At 28.1% G+C, this 26,327-nt stretch overlaps 1 protein-coding gene and 1 pseudogene across 1 annotated transcript; both read left to right on the forward strand.

Moving 5' to 3' along the window:
- The first annotated feature begins 267 nt into the window (after window positions 1–267).
- Window positions 268–20,192, forward strand: LOC113369868 (non-canonical poly(A) RNA polymerase protein Trf4-1-like). The gene is made up of 7 exons (XM_026610466.1): window positions 268–773; window positions 17,033–17,226; window positions 18,056–18,189; window positions 18,256–18,559; window positions 18,824–19,095; window positions 19,365–19,511; window positions 19,582–20,192. Exons 1-7 carry the CDS (start codon window positions 445–447, stop codon window positions 19,975–19,977), a joined length of 1,776 nt encoding a protein of 591 aa, XP_026466251.1. The 5' UTR covers window positions 268–444; the 3' UTR covers window positions 19,978–20,192.
- Window positions 20,193–22,134: 1,942 nt separating this feature from the next.
- LOC113371211 overlaps window positions 22,135–26,327 on the forward strand; it is a 5,283-nt pseudogene continuing 1,090 nt past the window's right edge.

Raw genomic sequence — 26,327 nt, forward strand, 5'->3', positions numbered from 1 at the left:
GTCAATTGAAATAATAAAAAATATGATCGCACGCACTATTCACTATGTACAGATGATGAATATTACAAAAATGTACGATTATGTATATTATGATCCATGTTTTTGTGATAAATATGACGATCATAAACTGCCATGAAAAAAATAAAGAACGAAAAATTGTTTATAGGAAATAGAATTGAATTTGAATTATCGCGCGTATCTAGTTTTCGAAACTTCGACGTCTCGAACATTTGCCGTACGCGAAATTTTAGATCGTGCGCCATCTATCCAGAGTGAGTTCATTTCAGTTTAATGTCTAACCACCGTACACGATCGTGTTACGGCTCTGTAAGGTGTGACTTTTAAAATCAAAAATTTTCATAAAGTTCAATTGGTCAGCTTGTGATTTGTGTCAATTTCTATAGCAAAAGGACTAGTGAATATTTTTGTGTGTTTTATGAGTGAATGGATCCCGCAGTGTCGTGGTTTCAACGCGAACAAGACTGTCCCGCTAAACTCATCTGGCTAGGCATTTGGGAATCGCAACGAACATATATGGAAGATACACAACTAACCGCATTGCCTATGTTGGACTCACCGTGTAAGGAATTTATTCCGATAGGAGATTTGGATAATAACGGTGAGAGAGCTTATTATAATCCATCGAGGAGGAAAATGGTCGAAAATCGCGCCAGCACTTACAATATGAATAAACATCATTCCCGGTTGATTGGAAAATATGGCGGCTGTCCCTGGCGGGTGGAGGGCCATCATTACGGCAGAGGCGTATTCGGGTGAGTTAGAAAAATATTGTGCAACACCATACACATACGCCTTAATTCGAGATATAATTCGAGTCACTGTCAGCAACATAGATAAATAAGCATACAACATTATTTTAATATTTAATTATATGGTTCTTTGAAAATATATTGTTATCTAGCGATTCGAAACTATTACTCCGTTTGATCTTGACAGAAAAGCATTTTACGGAATGTTTCAACATATTAAAGCAATAACCGCGCAAATCGCAAAGCTTTTTTTCATAAATCATACTAGATGATTATTTGAGGTTATGTAGCATGTGTTTTTTGACTTCTACGTTTTGACAAGCCCTCTTTAAGTTTCGCGCCTATCTAGAATTTATAAGTCCATAATCATCTTAATATTGATAATTAGTAAACGTTTGATTTGTTAATTTTTTTCTTTCCATAAATAAATTTTTGTAGTTTTGGTTCACGTAAATGTGAATTACAAAGATAACTTATTGTCATTTTGGATTACTATTACTAATATGAGTATCTTTAGGATATATAATTATCTAACGTAAATCTAAATTTTAATTTTCTTTATGATCACATTTTGCTCTTCGTGTATGTTCGTATTGTTCCGTACTCGGATTCATATTATTTGCATTTAATGTGAATTATTTAGTTCTACTTACGATTTTTGTTAAACAAATTTTAGCATTTTTTCATAAAGTATGACAAAATGTTCACGTAATAATTTAAATACGGCCTAGCCGTTTGTAAAATAATTACGCAGAAAAAAATCATCTGTCACATGATATCTTTGTTTAAAGCAATTTAAAAATATATAAACAATTTATAAGGTACAATTAACTATCAAGCTCTAGTAGTCATTGATTTAATAGTAGTTCATTTACTAAAGCCTATTTATTTTTTTAGTTATCATTAACACGGTGTTGTAACTAAGAGAAAATTTTTGTTTTGTTTATTTAGATTATGCAATTAACTTGCCACAACATATCTTACATAATTGAAAACACGTAGTTATTTTAAAAAAATAAGGTATTAACTTAATTTATGTTTCCGAAGTTATAATATCATGTTCAAATTTATATTTATTGATATTGTTTTTGTTATTTATTCAAGGACATCTGAATGTCACGGTAACTTGCATATAAAATTCTAATGAGCTAGCTTAATGATATATTAATATATTTCCGTTAAAATCTGATTTTAGTCCACTAGATTTATTTTGTTTATAATTGTTACAGCAATTTGTTTATTTTTTATAAACTAAAATTCTGACCGTATTCGGAGCATTTAATTAAAAAATATAAATTTTATCTAAATCCACTTGATGTGAAATATAATGGAATGTATTCTACTAGTCCTCCTATTTTTTTGGTTTCAAAGTTATTTCAAAAAATTTGAAGACCGACACAAAAGAAATGTTTAGTAACGTGAATTTATAATACTGTTCTATGATTTATGAATATTATTTCCTTATAACTTCAACTCAATATCACTTTATATTATTATATATTGTTTTGAAAATTTTAATCCCAAGAAAACAAAGTTTATAGAATATTGATTTGTGAATCTGATATATGATTGTGTACAAATCCTAGTCGGCTTTACCATAAACAATTCTTATCAGATTTGTGTAATTTGTATGAAACACATATAATGTTTACATTTAAATGTTTAAACAAATTAGCTGATGCATACTAAACAATTATTAAAAAAAACGTTTAAATGATTCTTTACTGATATTAATAGTTTTGCTGAAGGTAAAGCCTATTATAAACCAAAACATTTTTTTGTTCTGAAGGTCCTGATACCTGAACAGGTTCATGGTGTTTCTATAATTTTATTTACCAAATGTACTTGTTATCTTGATTTTTACAAAACTTTCATGTTTAAAACAAATAGTTGAGGTTTTTGTTAATTGTTAGAATTAGTTATTTAGTTATTGCTTTCTCGGAAATATTGTGATATTGATCAATAAGCTAATGTTTATCAGTTTGTTAATGTCAGTTTTATTTAGATAATGGATTAAAATTTGATAATGCATATAATATTAAATTTCTTTACCAAATCAATTCTGTAATGTATGTGAGAAGTTTCAAAAATTACTTGAACCTGTCTCGTGTGATGATTGTAATAATTGGATTCAATTGCGCTTCAATATTTGATTAATTATATTACAATTATTGTAGCTAAATTCACAAATTAGTTTTATAAGAATTTTATTTTAGTTCAAAATCGTATACATTATTAAGGCATCATAAATTATAAACCATGGATATCTATCCAAATTGATATTAATCCATTTTGTTGAATTATACATATAAACGTTCTGTATAAATTGCACATGTAACATTCTAATATCTTAAAAAAAACTAGTGGGGTGCATGGTATCGTGCCTTAAGGCAAATTGCTGGAACTTCCCGTACTAAAAATAATTATTTTTTTTAAAAACGATTAACATTTTTGAAAAAATTTTACTTCGAAAAAATTAGATGTTTGAGAAACTATAAATTTGAAAAAATTAACTTTTTTTTTTTTTTTTAAATTTTTTTTTTGAAAAATATGTTTTCTTTATTTTGACATATTTTGAAAATTATGAACTTTTTTTCAAAGCAATCGTACTGCTTTAACTGCATAGGGACGAACCCATAGGAATGTAAACAAAATTTATACTTATTGTTAAAATCTCTATAAAATATCTGATAACTTGGTGTGCATATGTCTAATGATCATATTTATGCCAAATGGCATTTTTTTCACTCTTTTCATTAGATCTCCGAAATCGCTAGACCTGCCTTCATAATTTGACCAATTCTACATCTTGTCAATACAAGTAAAATGATTTTTGAATTATTAAAATCGGACGGTCCGTTCTCTTAAAAACTGAGTTACCATTTTTGGCACTTTTTGCCCCGTATCTTCAGAACGGCTAGACCTGCCTTCGCCAAAAACTAATCAACACGTATCCTTATCAATACGAATCGAATGTTTTTTGAATTATTCGAATCGGTTGATCGGTGTTCCTGAAATCGTCGACGAAAATTTGTATCCGCACGCACACACGCGCACACACACACACACATACATCCATTTTCTCTAAGGTATGCCAAAATGTTCAGAAACCTTTAAAATTTTCATTTTCGATTTTTTTTTGCGATTACTATAACTTACCCTACGGGAAGTTAAAAAACTAAATTTAAGTCTTGATAAAAAATATCAACAAAAAAATCCAATTCAATTCATAAGTAATGTAAAGTATTTTAACGTTGAGTATTGTCTCATATATGTTCTGCTTTATATTTTAAGAAAACGTTCACATTTTGGATATTATTTTACACAATTCATGTGAAATAACCAGATTTTTTTGGGGACGCTAAAAAGGTACAGATATCATTTCTAATGATTCCACAATCTCTTCAATGCGTTTATAAATAAAAATTTTATATTCATAATGCATATAAAGTTTATTCCTAAATTATGAACCAGCGGTAATTTCCAGTACACGTGCGTATATGCACGATACTCTAATTTAAGTTCTTTACTATGTCTTTAATTGTTTGTTTACAGTAGGTTTCTTGTAATGAATAATCAACCTACGCACGTAAGTTATGTACTACTAACATAAACTAAAACTTGCCCTTGAGTTCATTTTTCAATCAAGGCTTAAAATAATCCGTAATTGGTTTTCCTTTGTTTTATTAACTTCCGGAAAATATTGTTTTCGCCAGAAAATCAGATTTGCTGAATCATTCAGCATCAACATTGGAAATGTTGTGGATATGTGTGTTAGATCACATTTGGCTTTTCGTCGACGTTATTTCAAAAACAGCTACTCTGTTTTGAAAAATTTAAAAGCTATTTTATGAAGGATATAAAAGGGTTTGCGAGGATTAGTTTGTTGCGACGAACAGGTGAACCGTTTTTCGCAAATAATTTTCGAACTTAAATTGTCGATTGATTGACGAAATTTTTTATTTGACGATTTTGGTAGAACTTTTTATGATGAGTGTTCATGATATTGTACTAAAAGAAAATACTGCAAAGCTTTTACAATAAGTGTTTTAATTATAAATTATTAAATTTTGAAATAATTGGTTGTGACAAAGTTTCTAAATTCTATCGTCAGAAGTTTAAAAGTTGCTAAATCTTAATTTGATTTCCTTGTGTCGATTATTTACCATATGGGGTAGTTTGCGCAACCTATAACGAAATACCACTTACACCTAGAAATAATACGATTTGCTTAATATTTTGTTTTCTTGATATTTCAAGTCATTCTGAATCAAATAACACCAAATTTGGACCAGATTTTTCAATTTTTGTTTTCTCAAAAACGCCTGGAACGATTTCAAAATTTTAAAAGCCAATTCGATTTAGCTTCGAGCCGCTTCTTAGTAATTAGCAGAAAAGGGTTCAAAAATTGTTGAAAAGATATTGGTTGGAAATCGAGTTGACTCGTTTTTCGTTTTTAAGGCCTTTTTTCGGAATTAAATGTTGAATCTTTTTACGATTTTGATGCAAGTTTGTATAACGATAGATTCCGACGTCTGAAACAACATACTAAAATATCATAAGTCTACGGTAAGCGGTTGAAATATAAAAATTCATAATAGTTTAGCATTTTGCCTAATCAGAATTTATGCCGATCATCTGTATACGTTCCGTGTTTGGTAGGTAGCTACTGATTACAGTTGACACTTTAATAGAATATATTTTTAGTAAACGAAATAGTTTAAATGAAATTGGATGAACAAATTCATTTAATTTATACAAGTATATATATATATATATATATATATTATAATTACATTTGCAAGACTTCATTTGCGTTGATTAATTTTTAATGAAAACGTAAATTTTATTTTCGCAATATACAGTTGAACATTTTACCTAAATAGTTGAATCTCAATCATAGATCTTTCAACACTTTCCACTCGCGAATTCCGAGACTTATATGAATTTTAATCGGCGGCATTCGAGTCGAAAGGGTTAATACATGTATAAGGTTTATGATGTCAATTCTTATTGATTAAGATAATTCATGCAAGGCAAAATACTAAGTACAATTATTTATTTAACAAAATTTCTCTCACGTGGTTTTATATAGTGTGGTTTTGGGCGTATTTTATATTTCTATTACACAGTTTTATATCTCATCATTTACTGCGTAATACTCTATTGCAAAACTAAACGCCCTTTAATCCCGTAAATTGTAACTCCGTAATACTATAATGTAGAAAGCATTAGTGTGCGAGTATATATTGTATTAAGTATATAATTCATTAAATCTTTTATCAAGTGTTCTATTAATGTGTGTTAGTGGACATACTAATTTTCAATTATCAATGAAATATGACTTCATTGCGATGACATACATATAGCTTAACGCAACGTGAGTTCAACGTTGTTATTCTTATTTTTACACTTTTTTTACTTATAATTTTTTGTACTTCATAGTTTTGTTTTTTATTCTATGTGTTTATTTTTTTGTTGATAAATGCATTTAAAATTTTAATTACTTGAAGATCATGACATTGAAGAAGAGTCAAATTGATGATCGAAACATATTAATTTTTTGCTGGGGCCCCGGACCATTGATCATGTGATCGATTTTTAAGGATTTTTGGATCCCCCTTTGCTTCTGGTGATACGTGGTGATTTTTAAAATCACCTCCCCCCACCGACTCACCTGTAGAAAAATAGAAAAAATGGTAAAATTTTTGTCCTTTTTTTAATTTTGGTTTAGTTAAATAAACACGTGACATCTTACGAGATCCTCCCCCCACGTTTTCCCCAATTTCGTGATAATTTGTCAAAACTCCCCTCCCTTCCCCGTTCAGTCATCACGTGATTAATGGACGCCCCCTTGTTCTCCAATAATTTCATTAAATTTTATACCAAAATGTTTTATATGTGATATATATTACTTCTTTTCTTTCCTATATAAATATTTATTATTACTATATTATAAATAATATTATATATTGCTCTTTTTCTTTATAATGTCTATATGTAATTGTTATATTCTATATGATTATTTATTTGATAAAAATCTGTACCTTCATTTAGTTACATATTTTTGAAATTTAATTTTTTTTAAACAAATTCGAAAATTCCAGGTGTTCGTCTGATTAATTCCATAATATCATATATTATTTCACATTAGTTTAGTAATGTTATAGTTATAGTAACGGACCGAAAATCGAAAATGAAAATTTTTACATATCTTCACGTTTTGTAGGTTTCTGAACATTTTGGCATACCTCAAAAAAATTTAAGTCCGCATTTTTTCGTCCACGTTTCCGGGCGCACGGATCAACCGATTTGAATGGTTGAAAAAACATTTGATTCATATTAATAGGGAAATCTGCTGACTAGTTTTTGGCAAAGGCAAGTCCAGCCATTTCGAAGATACAATGCTAAATGTGCAAAAAATGGCAGTTTTTGAGAGAACTTAGCGTTCGATTTGAATGATTCAAAGAACTTACTGCTACAAAATAATTACTTTTGAAAAAAAAAATTTTTTTTGTTTCAAATTTTTTTATATTTTATTCACAAAAAATTTTTTATATTTTTTCAAAAAAAATTTTTTGTATATCAAAAATAATTCAGATTTTAATTTTAATTTTGACTAAAGATCTAATATACTTTAAACAAATAATTTCAACTTTGCTATTCAGTTTATATAATTCTTATAAATATTAGACAATGTTTACAATATTTATAATACTCTATTTGAAAACATTTAATATTCCTCGAACATTTTGTTGCGGTCCGGGAAGTTCCAGCAATTTGCTATAAGGCACGATGCCATACACACAGTTTTTAGTTTATTAACATCTCAGATAAATTAAAAATTGAATTTTTTTCTAATATTTTTGAGTAGCTTTACATAGTTTAGTTTTCTGCAATAAATACATACATATATTTTAATAAATTTATAATCATCAAAATGTTGCTTCATAGAATATCTTATATGCACCTATTTTAAATTTATTCGTTTGATAATTTATTTAGTTATTCTAATACTTGTTCAAAATAATTTGCCTTTTGGTTTTCCGCAAATTAAAGCCATTTTTACATTCATAATTTTATTTATATTTTTTTTTGTTTATATTAATTATTATATTAATTATTTAATAATTTGTTAACACATTAACAATTTAATTGCCGATTAATACCTGTTGGTCATAGTGATTTTATATTGTTTATAATTCAGCTTTTGGTTTCCGTATTAGAAGTAGAAATAATACCCGTGCAAGAACAGTAAAATATTCTTATTTGTTCCGATCCTATTAATTTAAAAATACTAAAAATAGATTTTAAATCATGTTATTCGACAAAACAAATTCGAAAATCAAAGTTTGACTACCTCTCACATGATAAAAATTGTTTTCTATGTCGGCCTAATTATGTTCTTCCTGAATGATTCAAAGTTACAGAAAAAGAAGTTTGTGTACGCGTTGAGCTATAGTCTGTCAGCCGGCTGAGTAGTATTTCTATTTCCACATATTGAGAATGCGCAGCGTGAAGTGTGAGTTTCGTTGCGAATTTTTACGCGTTTCAGAATTTGCGCGTTCTAAATCGCCTTGCGAAGGTCATTTGATTAATAGTCGACAAAGAACGTTTTTAAATAGTCGGAAACAGTTTATTTTAAATGATCGAATCGATGATATTGGAAGCAATTTTAGAACCAGTGTATATAATAAAATATTCTAATTTACATGAAAATGGTCATCATAAAGCGGACTAAATAAACTTTTCAAATCTTTAAAAATTATTGTGATATATGTTTGAGAAGTATTTTGTCTAGTAGACACGCCGATCTATCTAATCTAATAAAAATTGTATTTTTTACGTATTTTGTTAGCGATCTCTGTTTATCGTTTTGGTATGAACATGTTGCAGAATTAAGTTGCACGAAAACATTTTTTTTGATGATTATAAAGAATATAGTATATGAAAATTTCAGAAAAAAGGTTTTGAAGAGTTTTCGATTCATGATTTTCATAAACTTAGAATTGTTACAACATATGATTATTTTATATACAATTTTGAAGACGTTTTGTAACTACTATACAAGTTACAGGAATCTTAAATTTCATAAAAATGTAACATTGATAAATTATGTCAATACATAAACATCAAGTGTTTGTCAAATAGCTATAATTTGTTAATGGCTTTTTAGTTATTTTGACTTTTTTTTCTTCTAAAAATAAAATTTAGAATAAAGCTGAGTTTAAGCAATTAGTCCAGTCATTTGGTGCAAAAAAGGCTGTTGCCGGTACAGTACTCCGGGAATTCTGAAAATTGGTAATCTTATAGATTTCGAGGTGCTCTTTACGAAAATCAACTTTGCCACCTCAAACTTGAACGTCAAGTTGCCGCCATATTGAAAAAATGGCGTTAAAAAACAGCTTTATTAAAATATCTCCTTTTTGGCTTATTCTAAGATAAAAGTATCTATGTACGAATTAAACTAGATAAAATTTACTACAATTCTTTAGAAAACCGTTTTTTTTTGTAAAATTGATAGTTTGAGAGTACGGCCGCCTCAAAGTCTTTGCTGCTCTCGCCGTAGTATCAAATCTCTCCATATATGACAGCACTTTGAACTTGACCATATTCTTTCTAATAATTAATATTTTCAATGTTAAATTAAGCGAATAAGATCTAGAAATAAAATAATTCAAATATTTTTTAGTCTTTTTGCTGATTTTTTAACACTTCAATGGCAAAGTAGCTATAAGTAAGTAGCTTGAAGTGTTAAAAAATCAGCAAAAAAAACTGAAAAATATTTGAATTATTTTATCTTGCGCTTCTCTCAGGGTTTTTAAAGCAGGTATTTTGGTGTAGAAATTTAGAAAAATAGTTTTTTTTTCATATTTTAAAGTTTAACTATTTAAGGAATATATGTACGATAGGATTTTCAAAAGTTATAATATTTTCAGAGATACAGATGTTTGACCATGATAACCCTCTTCTGTAAGGAAGGCCTTTGCGAAACTTTAAAAGCATTTTTCTCAAAACTGACTTTTTCAGTACAATGCCCACGATTTCTCAAGTTCACTAGACCAATTTACTTGATATTCTTTTTTATATAATCTTTTTTATAAACTTCTCTCAGACATATACTAACCTCACCTCCGAAATTAAATTTTTCCTATTTTTAAAAAGTTTGAGAAACTCATTATTCTAGGTTAATAATCTTTGATTTATTTTTATTTCGGAAAACTGGAAGAGTTGCAATCGTGGGCTTGGTCACGTGTCAACTTTTTTTCTGTACTCTTGTTACGTTATATAAAGAGATTATAAAATAGATGATAGTATAAAAATTGATTACCTTTTTTACGATGATTTAAAGAATACTCCTTTAAGTAAAATAGTTATGAATCTTTTTAATCGAATTTTTTTGAAAATGTTCAATATTTGTAAATTAATTGATAGAATATATTAAGGAAATATAATAAAAGTATTGTTTATTATAATTTCTTATCTACTATCTTTTTAGTAAAATTATTTGCCATGAAATCTCCGTCTATATCCGGCAGTTTTATTATCAGGCGCCGTGGAATGCACGATTGACTACGTAGGCGCAACATCGTTGTAATCACATTATTTAATATTGTCTCTTCCCATGAAAAGATAATGCTGCTTGACCTGGCTATTCAGATTTTTGCATCTGGGAATCTCTATTTATACTTGGTCGTAAAAGTATTTTACCTGAATATTTCCAAGAGCTTGTAAGTGAATATCAGCACATTTGAATACAAAACTAGCTATACCTACCCCCATGGGTCCGTATTTGACTTTCGAGTAATAGTTTTCGAATGATCTTGGAATTTCAAAAAAAAAAAAAATAATGTTCGACATTTTGAGGAAACATATTTCTGGTTTATTGCCCTCGTCGACTATGTCGAATTCAAAAATTAGTTAGAATTTAACACTTTCGGGACGGCACCGATTTCAAAACAATCTGATTTTCCGGCTGTAAACTTGATTTTATTGTGTATGTTATGCAGTTTGTTTGATAAAAATTTGAAGTCATTGAAGGACATACATTTATAATATTAATTTATTTTTGAACATTTTATAAAGAATGGTGACGTTCAAAACAATTTCCAAAATGCATAGTTGGTTGATTTTGACATGTTTTTCAATAAAATGTTGTTCGCCACCTTTCTCCTGGTGCTTTTCTGTCAGAACAGACAATACAATCCCTTTTTCTTTCACTCGCATTTTAAATATGCCACTGATTAGTCAGTATATTTGGTTTATTTTTTCTATTATATTATCTAATAATTCATTTATAAAATATAAAGTAAAATAATATATTGGATGTCTTCTATTGCTTGGTATTTGTAGTCAGGGTGTTTGTTGATCTATGTCAAACTCGATTATTGAAGGAGAATCGGCACATTCGCTAATGTCTTTCCGCTCTTCATTTAATTTGTCGAACTTCTTCTTTTTGTTGGTTGGATAATATCATCATCGCATTCATCACTATCATCGGTGCGAATAGTAATTTCGTAAAATTTGCCTGTATGAATGTCTATTTGAAACTCATCTTCACTACTGCTTAATTCACAAAATTCACCAGTCGTTTTGCCATATTTAAAAGCGTTTTAAATATTAAAAAAAAAGACCATAGAGCAAAGAAAAAGGTTAAAAATATTACTAAAATAATTTAAAATTATTTTCAAAATACAATACTGTTTATCACTGTTATATGTGATTTATTCAACTTTTTGATGCAAACTGAGTCATTGTTTATAAAATAGCCTGTGCCTCACAGAGTATGTTTGTCCACTGAGGTGGACAGCCGTCCCCAAAGTGTTAAGAATTAGTCAAAATAATAGATGTGCAAGATTAGTAAATAATAACTACTCAAATAAGTTGGTAATTAATATAAAAATTATTAGTGGAATTATTGGTAAATTGGAGGTGGAAAAAAGATTTTTTTGAATCGAACTTTTTTCAAACTTTTCAAAGTTAGTTCTGAGAAAAATTAGATATCAAAACATTTTCAGTTTAGATTTATTACAATACAAATTGTTGAAAAAAATATTATAAAAATTTATTTTGATTATTCCATTGAAGGGTATTTTGAGAGCAATTAAGTTTCACGGTTCTATTAAAAATAATGGGATAGTCTCGCTAATTTTGTAATTATTATTGGTAACTATCAATTCCATTAGTTTTATTTTTTCACCTGCCAGTAAAATGTACGTCTATAACAAATTATGTATTTAATCTGAACACAAACACCTACAATTAGCGTACTAATTATTATCTCGTACATTTAGCTCAGCACATTGGTGTTCGATACTATTTAAGATAAAAATAGCTCTGCTCACAAATAGTAAAACATAAATAGCGGTCCGATTCGAGGACACAAACGCTAACGCTATTCATATTCTTAAAATAATTAATTAATTAAACACAATAATACAATACTGTAAACAACTAGTGGCTGCTTACAATGTCTCTTATGATGGAACTTTTTGATTTTATTTTATTTTTAATTTTAACTAAATTTGTATATGCATGTATAGTTTGCAGCCAATATATAAGTTGTCTATCTAACTAGAAAATACATCATCTTAATTAATTTTTAATAAATATAGAACACTCATTATGTAAACCATTATTAAATCATATTTTATGATACATTATCGCGATAGAGGATTTCGTTATAGACGCCGGGTTATGATAATACGATATCTTCTTGTCAATTATTTCAGCATATACAAAGTATTTGAAGTTATAGTAATTGCAAAAAAATAGTCAATGGAGCGTTTTGGGTCTGAATTTTTTTACTGTGCTCCAATTTGCATGAAATTTTGGAATTAGGTTTATCTTACCCTCAAGCTCAAAAGTATCTTATGGCTAAATAATGATTTTATTGCAAGGTAAATGTATTAAAAAATACCTTTTGATTTAATCCTTTGATATTAAAAACGTTTTCTAGCTATAAAATGGCTCAATGTGCACTTATTCATTAAGGGGTCGCAGCCCCGCCGGGGCGTGGTGGCGGAGTCCAAATTGTTTTCACTTCTAACTCGAGGGTAAGATGAACCTAATTCCAAAATTTCATACAAATCGGAGCACAGTAAAAAAAAATCAGGGGTTATGCCCTTTTCTCCTCTCCGTTTACTGCACTAATATCTTTTCACTTTAAAGGTTTCTGCACATCTTGGCATACATTTATTTCAAACAAAGGATACAGTTTTTTGTCTACGATTTCGAGAGCACGGTTCAACCGATTTAAATGATTTAAAAAATATTTGAATCCTATTGACTGAGAGACTTGGTTTTTGGCAAAGGCAGGCGTTTCGAAAATACAGGACAAAAGGTGCAAAAATAGCCATTCCGTTTTTGAGAAAACGGAGTCTGATTTGAATAATTCAAAAAAACATTTTACTTGTGTTCACGAAATGAGCTTAATTACATTTTTGGGAAGGCGGGTCCAGCAGTTTCGGAGATCCAATAAAAAGGTTAAAAAACTAGGCGTGTGCATGGCATCGTGCCTTAGGGCAAATTGCTGAAACTTCGTACAGTAATTAAAAATCTCGGTACGGAACCCAAAAAATTTTACACAAAATGTGTACACATTATTAAAATCTCTATAAAATATCTGATTATTTGATGTACATATGTCCAATAAATATTTTTGACCAAAATATGCCTTTCCAAAAATTTAATCAGTACTTCATCTTGTAAATACAAGTAAAATGTTTTTTGAATTATTAAAATCGAATGCTCCGTTCTCTTAAAAACTGAGTTAGCGTTTTTGACACTTTTTGCTCCGTATCTTCAAAAAGGCTAGTCCTGCCTTCGCCAAAAACTAATCAGCACGTTTTCTTCCCAATACGAATCGGATGTTTTTTTGAATTATTCAAATCGGTTGATCGGTGTTCCCGAAATCGTCGACAAAAATTTGTATCCGCATACATACATGCACACACACATGCACACACTCATGCGCACACACACACACACGCACGCACATACATCCATTTTTCTAAGGTATGCCAAAATGTTCAGAAACCACTGAAACGTAAAGATATAATTAATAATTAAGTAATAATTATTTATTAATAATTTATTAAGTAATAATTTTCATTTTCGATTTTTTGCGATTACTATAACTTACCCTACGGAAAGTTAATTAGATATTTTATACAGAAATATCAGATATTTTGTATAAACTTCATTTACGATACGGGAAGTTGCAGCAATTTGCCTTAAGGCACGATGCCATGCACCCCTAGTTTAGTTATAGTAATGGTTTACTTATATTATTATTATCTTATTGATACCAAATTATTTTTTTCCGGAACCTGAAATCAACATTTTTTATTCAATTTAAAAAAATATATATCAATGAATTTCAAGAGAGCATTCGCCCAATTTTGTCGTTTGTTTTTAATATAAGTAAGCGTTCTGTAAAATCCTTTTCATTTCAATGCACACAGTTCAAGGCTAAATCGACGGTGCCAAAACGAAATCAATACACATGTAAATAGCGCCGCGTAAAATTGTGCGTATAGTAGGTATATATGCTCATCGTTGTAAACACATCATTTTTAAAAATGATTAATATAAATTAAAATTTATGTAATCTTTAATAAATATTATTCTTTTGTCAGTATAGTACAAGCTTAATTGAAACATCTTATCATTGTTTTCATTTTTTTTTCAGAATATATACATATCTATTATAATACTATACTATTGTTCATTTTGGCAAATGTGAATTATTATTGACAGGATTATTTTTTCCTAAAATCAATTTTTTTTCATACTCATTGTCGGTCAAAGAACTAAAGCCAACGATATAAGATAAATTCTTTCTATGAGAACGAAATATCAGTTTGCAATAGTTAGATCATGCGCAGAAAAATATTTGCTGTTCCTTCTGCACTTGGGTGGATTGTCAGGTGGAAGCAGCGTTGGCGAATGTCAAGTTGCGTTAAAACGCAGTTGCTGCTTAATCTGTGCATGCGCAATTCACTCCTTGTTTATTCGTTGTCTTGTATTAATGAGTACAATTTATTATTTATTTAGCAATCTACACGAATTTTGTAGAAACATTTCAGAAATTAATAAATTTTAACTATTTTCCTTAACTTAAAAACGATTAAATTTTTTTATTCAATTTTATTATGCAATCTGAAAAATTATTATATTTAGCAGAGAATGCTGTGACAAGTATATGGTTAAATAGTTGTTTACAAATTAGTAGACCTTATTAGGTATCAGACCTCCAGTGGCAAAATGTACAAATTGTTGTTGTAAACACTTTTTACATATGGTTTATATATAAAATTTATATTATAAATATTAAAATTTTAGGATTGAATATTAGGTTTGAGATGTTACCATGATTATTGTCGGTGGAAGATGGCGATTCATATGTTTTTTATATTATTTTGAATATAAAACATTTTTTTGAGGAAAATGTTTCTTTATTGCAACATCATTTCTTTATGCTAAAATTTATAAAGATTTCATTTGAATGAATAATAATTTGCTGCATATTAATTATCCAATCTTAGATCAATTTATGCAAGAACTGTATAACATTGTAATATTATCATTATTTTTGATAATTTTTGTGAAGTTTCTGTTAATTATCACCTAATTCGTTCCATTTAATATTCATATCAACGCATTGCTAACGATCATAAGATGACTAACTTTTGTTTAATTTAATTACCAAATTAATTTAAATATATTTTTTAACTAGAGCATTTAACCTTTGAGCTTTCTTAATCATTGTAGTTTTTTTAATACATCATTTGAAATTTAGATTTAAAATTTATTTTTCCGGTACTAATGTACAGCTTAATCGTATGTAATTAACAATTATCTTTAAACTGACATTAATAAGAAATATAATGATTAGAATTTCACTTTTAATTAATATGATCCGAAAAACGCGTAGGAAGGTTAAATAACAGAGCAAGCACCTAACTAGGAAAACAGTAATAGTAATGCCCCGCTTTTAACGCGGGGGTTATGTTCCATCAAAGCAGGGCGTAAAGTAAAACAGCGTTAGATGGGGATATGCGAATAACGGGTTTTGAGAAAAAATCGACAGCAAATTGGCTACGTATCACAATTTAATAAATGTGAAACAAAATCAAATATTTGTTTTATACAAGAATAAAAATAATATAAACGAATATACATACTAAAATATTTCAATGAAATTCTAATTCAGCCCCCATCGTTCTATCGAAATTGTGTGTTTCTTTTCTAATGTGTCTTCTGCGTTCTTTTAAAAGTTGTTAAGCGTACATTTTCAACAAATTGGTTTATAATTTCAGTCATTTTGATCTATTTATAAACACCTGTAAATATTCTACTATTATTGAATATTAATATATTTTTGATCTTTTGGAATAGTCCAGTTATTTAAGTTTAAATTAGGTAAGAATCTCGGAATTCGAGATACCCAGCTGTAAGTCTGTAAATACTGTGTATTGTTACCCCAAAAGTTGTCTCAAAACCTCCATATGGTACTCCGAGGTGAACTTACATATTATTGTTTTCTTCTTCTCAGTAAATAGCTATAGATCATGATTAGAAAGACTACTCTTCCTTGAACTATATCATTGGCATCTTCTACATTTACCTGATCTAAACCGGTTTGTTTCGCAAATTCCACTCTTTCTACCACGATTTCATCCATATTTCGAAAAATACCAGGGTTGAAATAAAAGATCCCCGATAAACCGGAAAAGCGTGTAATAAATCAGCATTGAGTATGTTACAACTGTGTTTTTCAAATATTAACGAATCATCAATTATTGTCCCACGCACTAATGAATGAATTACCTAACAAATATTTTTGTTTTACTAATATTTAATAATGAGAACGAAAAATATTATATTTGAAGACATATATTAAATTGTCAAATATCTCCCGTCCGCTTTTTTGCTCTTGGTTTATAATACAAAAAGGCGGATATTTGACAAGCTTATATAATATTTTGATAAAATCATAACGGTAAAACACGTAGTTGTTATTTTCAGACATATATAATATTTTGATAAAATCATAATGGTAAAACACGTAGTTGATATTTTTAAACTTATCTTTGTGCATGTGCCTTGTCTAGGAGGGATAATATGTAATAATTTTGAGATTTTTTCTCCGTTTAGTTGCTAAAATATGTGAATAGGAGCACTTCAATCATATAGATGATAAAATAAATTAATAATGCACAATTCATTTTTTCTAACTGATATAATTAAATTTCTAGGTTACATGATGAGATTGAGCATTTCTATCAGCATATGTCACCATCGCCCACAGAGCATGCGCTGCGTTTACAAGTGGTTTCGCGAATCGAGAGCGTCGTCCTGGATTTATGGCCATGTGCTCAAGTCGAAGTTTTCGGCTCCTTCCGAACTGGTTTATATCTTCCTACAAGTGACATCGATCTTGTAGTCTTAGGTAAATTAAATTCTTTCAAAAAACATAGCAAATATATAATTGCATTTTGTTTGTCACCAACGAAAGAAACCTCAGGCTTACTCATAAATAAAGGTATACTCTTCTGGGTGATGGAGTTGATAGTCAAAACGAAAACACCTTAAAATATCATAGGCCGATGTGAAGTGATTTAATTATAAAAATTAAAATTTTGAAAAAAGGCCGAGCGCAATATGTACGCCTACAGTGTTCCACATTAATATATCTCATAATATGAAATTCATTAGTAATTTTATATATGTATTCTTATCACATTTCTGGCGTATTTGCTGCACGATCAGAATTATTACTTTATTGCTTTTTAATATACTCCCAAAATTGATCAGAATTGATATTTTAAAGTCATTTTTTCAATCCTATGTTTTTTTGTTGATTATTTTAGGACAGGTGTGAAAATTACTATTTTGTAATAAATATATGACCGCAAACCATGCATATTGTAATTTGTTAAAAACGTTATTTTTTATTTCTGAGTCACTAATAGTATGTCTAATGTATCCTGCAGTTATAAAACCTTTAAGCTATTCTATAATATTACTAATATACAATAATAAATACACAATAAATATTGGTTTAATTAATGAGTTTTTGCAGATCTAAATCCTTTAAGCTATTCTATAATATTACTAATATAGTTAAATACACAATAAATATTCGTTTAATTAATGAGTTTCGATTTGTCTAATATTTTATTTATACATAACAGAACTTTTATTTAAAAATTCTATTATATATTTTTGCTTAATATTATTTCCTAAATCTAATTTTTTTTTTTTTAAACGAATCTTAGGCCGATGGGAAAGATTACCATTGCACACACTTGAGTCTGAATTAGTTGTTAGAGGCATTGCTGAGCAGAACACTGTAAAAGTTTTAGATAAAGCTTCGGTACCAATTGTTAAACTCACAGACAGAGAGACACAGGTAACTTTTCATTTTTTTGTAAATTACTTTATTTGCAGAACTTCAATAAAATAAAAATCTTTTCAGGTGAAAGTTGACATATCATTTAACATGTCTAGTGGTGTACAGTCAGCAGAATTGATAAAAGAATATAAGCGCAAATATCCCGTTTTATCAAAATTAGTGCTTGTATTAAAACAATTTCTACTTCAGAGGGATTTAAATGAAGTCTTCACTGGAGGAATATCATCATACAGTCTGATTTTAATGTGCATTAGTTTTTTACAGTTACATCCAAGAAGAGATTTATTCAATAATGAATCTAATTTAGCTGTACTTCTCATAGAGTTTTTTGAATTATATGGACGTAAATTTAATTATGTAAAAACAGGTAAATATTTATAAACAAAAGATTATTTTAGTATTGAATTTTCAGTTATTATGATTGACTGCATTTTTTACTTTCCTGCACATTATTCCACTGACTGTTTTCAAATTCATCCAATCAGCAACCATTGTGTTCTTTCTATAATGTGATGTTATATTTCAGTTTCTTTCTTTATATATTTTTCAAGTTGCTTAGATGAAGATACTTTATATATTTATGACTATATTTCTATATAACAGCTATAAGGTATTATTTGTTGTCCATTAGGAATCAGTATTAAAAATGGTGGCAGTTATATAAGAAAAGAAGATATGCAAAAGGATATGGTAGATGGGCACAGACCTTCATTATTATCTATAGAAGATCCTTTGACTCCAGGAAATGACATTGGAAGATCAAGTTATGGAGCATTGCAAGTTAAACAGGCATTTGATTATGCTTATATTATATTAACGCAAGCCGTTTCACCATTAAATGATATTTTTAATGATTGTAATAAACATTCAATATTAGGCCGAATAATATTGGTTACAGATCAGGTATGTACACTAATAATATTCACTTGTTAAAAATGTCATAAACAGTTTCTTCAATTTTAGATAAAATAATTTTCAAATTATGTTATCATTTTTAATATGAACCATTCTTATAATTAATATTTTGCCATTTCTTTGCATGTGACATATTGTGTAATATTCATTCAGTCAAATTTCGGAAATTATGAAATAAATATATAAATATTATTTACACCAACTTCAAAACTAATATAATTTGCTGTAATATCACAACACTATATTTTTATAATCAGGTGAAAGAATATCGAGATTGGGTTGCAGATATGTTTGAAGGAAAATATGCAATTCGTAACAATGCATTACGTGCAGCTAGTGAGAGAGGAGGTGGCAGTACTTGTAGCCTAGACAGTAGTGGTGATTCGCCAATGGACAGTGAAGCAGTGAGTAATATTAATCTTACATAAATATTTTAATGATGTCGTATTTTTATTTGCTGAAAATGATTTTTAGGAGTCGAATCCTGCAAGTCGTGATAACTCTCCAAATAACAACAGATCAGGTTGTTCGAGTGGACCTGATCATCAAATGCCATTAGGAACAGGCAACACTTGGGTTAATCATACAACAAGCAGAATTAGGCGTTCTTTTCCTAATGTGCCACCTAAGAAAAACAAAGATAACATTAATTGTAGAAATAGTAGAAACAGAGATTATAACAATATTGATGAGAGGAAACAACATTTAGAAAGAGACAATGACTTCTGCTATAACAACAGATATAATCATCAAAGCAATATGAAAAAGCAGCAAAAACTCAAGAAAAGAATGGCAAATACTTCTCTTACCAATTTTGACAGTAAAGGTCCTAAAGCTAGCCAAAGAAATTCACAAGACTTCTCGCGATGATGAAATTAGATTCTTTATTATGGTAAAAGTAGGGTGAGTCATTGGATAAAATTTCCTGATTAGTTATAAGTGTTATTAAGTCTCTACAATGAGATTGAATTCTAATATAGGTATTAATATTAGTTTAATTTATTATAAGTATATTGACAATGTCCATTGCATTATTCTGCCAATGAAATGGAATATGCAAACTTACTTAATTTTGTACATAAGTACATTCTTTATTACGAAGATGTTATTATATGATTGTGATAATTATTTTATATAATGTGAAATATATCAGTAGACAAATGTATTTAATACGTTTGTTTACTAAAAATACACATTATATATTTTTGTTTAATATAAATATGCAATTATTATAGTGTGTCTTACGAGTAACTTGAGTTATACATACTTACTTTTTAAACTTAAACTAATTCTGAATTTTATACTGTTTATTTCTATTTACTCATAATAATTGTTGTTAATTTAAAATATTGATGAATTCAATGTTATTTTATATAATTCCAATAGTTTTTTTTGTAATTCCTCATATTTACTTTTTGTTGTTGAATATCCAATATTATTTTTGAATATACAAATAGTTTGATGTGAACTTCAATGTATTTTTCAATGTATATTTAAATTTGTTATAATTGGAGTTTGTTTTTACAGCTTGAAGATGGCTGATGTAATTTTTTCCTTGAGAGGAGCATTGTAGTTATAAATAAGTAGTTTTAATAATAATACTCTTCACAATTTATTATAAAGTATATGTATAAGCTCGAATATCGTTAACTGTTCTTTTTTGGAGAATTTTATTTAGTTTGGAAACAAAGTTATCATCTCTAGTTATTTAAAATATATAATAAAGTATATTAGGAATTGTGTAAATATATTTATATTTGTTATATGTAGTGAGTAAGAAAAAAAATCGTAAAAAATTTATAAAAAATGTTTAAAGACATGACAAGTCATTTTTCAAGTACAAAAAGTTATTTATTGTAAAAATAAAATTATGTAAATATTTGTAAATAATGTTTATGGCAATACAATTTGCCTATCAATTTGTTGTTTTATTTAATTGAATCAAGAACGAATAAGGATTTTGTTGTTGATAATTGTTTTCCTTACGTTTTTCTGCAATGAATGAAAATTAAATACATAATCTTTAATAGAGTAGTTTCCGAATACGATAAAGAAAATTTGTTTTAGTAAAACAATGAATTTATGGCATAAACTATAGAGTTGTGCAATGGTAGTAAAGCAAAATAATATACCCTATTCAGCATATTTCAAAATATAAAGAGCATATTGATAAAAGCAATCACATATTAATGTAAATTTAAACTGATGCAAAAGACTATTCTTATGGCAAACGAATGTTTTCTTGAAATATTTTTAGCACATATTTCCAATTGAATCGATTCGCTGACGTGATAGGGAGTACAATCTCTATAGTACCAACTTTGCTTTTGAAATCAGTTAGAAAAGGATGTTAAAAAAGGGCTGTGCTATTTCAGATTTATGAAACTCAGGGGATGCGGTGATTCTATAAGAATGAAGTTAAATAATGCGTTTGCCATGAGGGATAAATTATTAAGTAAATATTCATGATTGATAAGAAACACATATTCAAATTCTGAATATTTATAAGTTAGTAAGAATTTGCAGCTTGAGGAATAAATGCATTTATATGCAATACATGTACATTCGTATTATGCATTATGGAGTCAAATACTTAAATATAAGTGTTATATACACATAATATATATGCTGATTCATACTTAATAAATATGTTTAGTTTCGAAAATTGGAATTTTGGAATTTCATACGCAATTTTCTCACGAAGTTTGTGTTAAATTCATGTTCTAAGTATATTATTCAGGGTATTTTACTATAGTTTTCAAACGAAGTCTTAGATGTTGTATTTGAATTAATTTAAAGAAAACTCAAAGAAATATGATTATATCAAGATTCATACAAGTAAAATAATAATCAAGATCGTATTGAATTATCAATTTTTTATGACTAAGCCCGTTCAAGGCTACATGTGTGTGCAAAAGTAAGATATTGTCTGATACGCCATATATTGCTTTGTGTGTGTGATAAAAGTAAACAGCTCGCTGACAAAAATACAGCAATCAGCTGTGAAATGTCAGTCGTATGATTCAAAATGGCCGCTTGTAAACCATCGTACGTAGTTTGAACAAAGAGTTGCGCAAAATACTTTATTAAACAAACGGCATTTGATTTTGAGTGATTAAGAGTTTCATTGTTTATTTAAACTAATAAGACATGTTGGATTTAGAATTGGTACCTGAACGGTCCTTGGGATGCGAGCAATGGGAATTTGTTTTGGGTAAGTTTATTATGAACGCTTTCTGTTCAATACCTTGTTAATAAACTATCATCATCAATTAGACTTAGGAACAGAATAAGTTCATGCGATTTTTTCATTTTCATCTAATGTTAAAAAAAGTTCATGTATGTAACATTTGTATCATATCACTATAATTAGCTGATTGTAAACAAGTTGTTATCAAATATGTGAACTGTCACCCAAACGTCACATTTCAAGGTTTTTTGTGTTGATGTTGGTTACGTATTAGTGCCAGTAAAAGTGATATACATATAAAAATTCAGATTTTTATTATTATCATGATTGCATATTTATTTGCATAATGACTTTAATTTTTTTTGTGTTCTAAAAAAATATTTTTTCCGTTTGCGACTGAACTTGTGAACTTGAAAATCACTCTATTTTAATAAATTATATCAAAACATATACACATACACCATGGTATACAAACTATGCATGGTATAATATGCATATGTACATTCACAAGACTGTATATATATGTATATATATATATATATACATATATTTATATATATATATATATATACCAAAATTATAAATTTAACTAAAAATGTCTTAAGGTTCAAAAAAGTTAATCCATAATTTAATTTTTTATTAATTTTAATATTTTAAAGTTCTGGAACCATATTCCTGAAACATAGAAATAATTACAAATGGAAATTCAATACTAAAATATTATCTTTTAAAAAAGAAAACTTTTTGTTCAGATAACTAAAATCATATTAAATACATATACTAAAATCGTATAAAATATATGAACATCTTAAGAGAGAAAGAGTAATTATGCGAGATACAAGAATAAAATATGCAGTGAAATCAAATGTATTATTTAAAACTCACTTCTTCCTTCATTTTGGCATTATTTTTCCTTTTTTTGCATAATTTAATTCTTTCGGAAATTTATTTATAGGTATGCATTTTTTCCCAAGCCGTTGCTATCATTCAATCACAAGTTGGACTTATCCGAGGAGTGCAAGTTTTATACAGTGATACGGTGAATATCTAATATTTCTTATGTTAAACAGAATTATATTGTTTAATTATTGTTTTATCATTTATAGAGTCCACTAGCTGTTGATTTGGCCATAAATTTACCACATGATGGAATACGCTTGGTATTCGACCCGGTTGTGCAAAGATTAAAATTAATTGAAATATATAATTTGAAATTAGTGAAGCTTAGATATTGGTATGTATTTCTTAAGTATGATTTGTTTTATTAATATATATGTTTGATGTATTTTTGATTATATCTACAGTCAATTTGTAATCGATGTTTAGAATAAAGTAATTTTGAATCTAATTAAGATGATTCTTGAAATTCTATAATTTATTGTTGTAAGTTTTATTTTCAAATACTTGATATTGATCTATTGGATTGTGCATATCTTGATCATGTGAATAATTCTAGTTTAATTTTCAGTGGTCTTCCATTTAACTCTCCAACTGTTTTGCCATCCATCGAGCAAGTTGAACATTCTTTTGGAGCTACCCATCCAGGAGTTTATGATGCAAATAAGCAGTTATTTTGTTTGCATTTTCGTGGTCTCAGTTTCTATTTTCCAGTAGATAGCAAACTGCAGGTAAAGTTTATCTAATGAAACTCTATTGTATTTATTTTCTATGTTTATAACATAGTATACAATAGTATACTATTATGAACTGGTTGATTTATTTTATTAATTAATATACTACAAAATGAGCAAAAAATAAATTTGAATTTTTTAATAAAAAAATATTCAAGAAACCAATTTTTTACACATAAGCACATATATTTTTTCTTTTATTAGGAATTAGAAGTTAAAGTTAAGAATACTTAATGGTGTAATTCTATAATTCTTACATTATATGATTTTTATTTTGTCTTAATAATAAAAACGCCAATTTTACTTGATAATAATTATATCAGATTGTCTATCACACTGAATGTACTAATAATTTATAGCCGGGCTATGCACATGGTTTGGGATCCTTACATTTTCCAAATGGTGCATCACCAGTGGTATCTCGATGTTCGTTATACTGTGGCCCTAGTGCTCCAGAAGCCAGACCCCCAACCTGCCCATCACTTGTTACAACCAGCAATTATATCTTGAAAGGGCCGAAGTTTTTCGTAGTCATGGACAAACTAGAGGCCTAAGAATGCATTTATATATGGAAGGTAAAGTATTTTTTTAATCAAATCAGTTTTAGTATTTCAAACAAATTGATTTTTCATTTTAATTTAATTTTGGGTTTTATATATATGTTTACTTGCAAATTTGTTTAACGTTAATGGAAAGTGAATCATAAAAATTTGAATAATTATATCAGAAGTACTTAATATTATTTCTTACATTATTTATATTTTTTGGTTGGGAGCACAATACAAATGTTGCTGTATTTTATTAAAGAAACTCAAGTTGAGTAAAAGGCAAACAAACAAATATTTAAACAAAATATAAAAGATTTACTTGAAAAGTTGTAATTGCTTGTTCAAGTTGGAAGTTTTTAATGAAACAAAACTTGGAATTATAAAATAGAATAACAATGAAAGGGAAACAATTATCAAATTTAACTTTCTTCAGATTCTCCAAGGATACTCGAACCACGAAGAAAAAGATAACAAGAGAATTATTATTTGGAGACAGTTGTCAAGATGTTGCAAGCAGTCTTGGTGCACCCAGCAGGTATATATTAAAGATAGCATTACAGATTACAAAAATAGCATCAAATATGACATAGTATTTATTATTTTTTTTTAGTTTTTTATAATCTGAAGATAAAATGAGAATCCACAGTCCTAATGCTCATCGCAAATCTGCTAGACGCAGTGATTTTTTCTTTAATTACTTTACTTTGGGCTTGGTGAGTAATATTCTTTTTGTTATATTAATAATTATGATCATTTTTTATTAAAATATAAATATTAAACTTTCAGGATGTTTTGTTTGATTCAAGAACACAGCGTTTGAAAAAAATTGTGCTTCATACTAATTATCCTGGACATTATAATTTTAACATGTATCATCGCTGTGAATTTCACCTTCAGTTAGCTCCTGACAGGTTAGTTAATCTTGTATATGACTATTAAGTATATACATATATGATGAGTAGTGCTGCTTTAGGGCAGGTCTCTAAGTTAAGTTAAACTTCAACTTGATTCAGGGAAGAATAGTGTTTGAGATTTTTCATTGCTATTTTCAATTGGAAACATTTTTTAATCTATATTTCAAGTGAAAATGGACATTGCTATTGCACAATACTAATTTATTTGTTGTCAATTATATTAAAATATAATGCAAAATCTCATCAAGTTATTGAAATAGTATATTTTAGTAAACAAGAGAACAAGTTTCTTTATGTATCTGCTTTCATTGCAGTTGCCTCAATCAAAATTTTACATTTAATGTTAAAACCATAGGCTTTAATAAAGTTGAACGGACAAATTTTTAATTAGAGTTAATGACCAAATTTTTATGTTTAGTTGATAGTCGTTGACTGCTTTGAAAATATTATGATTTATATTTTTCAAAATATAAGGTGCATTAGGTAAAAAACTTACATGATTATCTACAAAGATTACTTTTGAGGAGAAATACGATCTTTTAAAAATTGATATTAAAATTTTGCAGAAACTTGGGACTGGATAATATGCTTTGTATTTCTTCTTTGTATTGTTTTATGTCGGAAGACCTTCTAATCGCAAAATTTAAAAACAAATCTAGTGAAGGGAGTGTAGCTCAGGGGTAAGGTATCTGTTTCGCGTGCTGAAACTCTTGGATTCAAACTCTTAGTTCCTAAAAGATTCATACATTCAAAAATCACATTTGAAATATGCAAAAACCTTTCACATAATTCAAACATGCAGGCTTTTAATATTAAACGAGAAAAAATTGAAATTTATGATTTCAATATTTAAAAATCTTACAATTAGAATGCTTGATATTTGAAACCAAAAGTAACCAAGAGAGTGTTTGTGTTATAAAAAAATAAATTTGTATAA

Source organism: Ctenocephalides felis, unplaced genomic scaffold, assembly GCF_003426905.1.
Source record: "Ctenocephalides felis isolate EL2017-DRISC unplaced genomic scaffold, ASM342690v1 CF-g0.4_SCAFFOLD_01492, whole genome shotgun sequence".
In the NCBI taxonomy this organism is placed as follows: domain Eukaryota; kingdom Metazoa; phylum Arthropoda; class Insecta; order Siphonaptera; family Pulicidae; genus Ctenocephalides; species Ctenocephalides felis.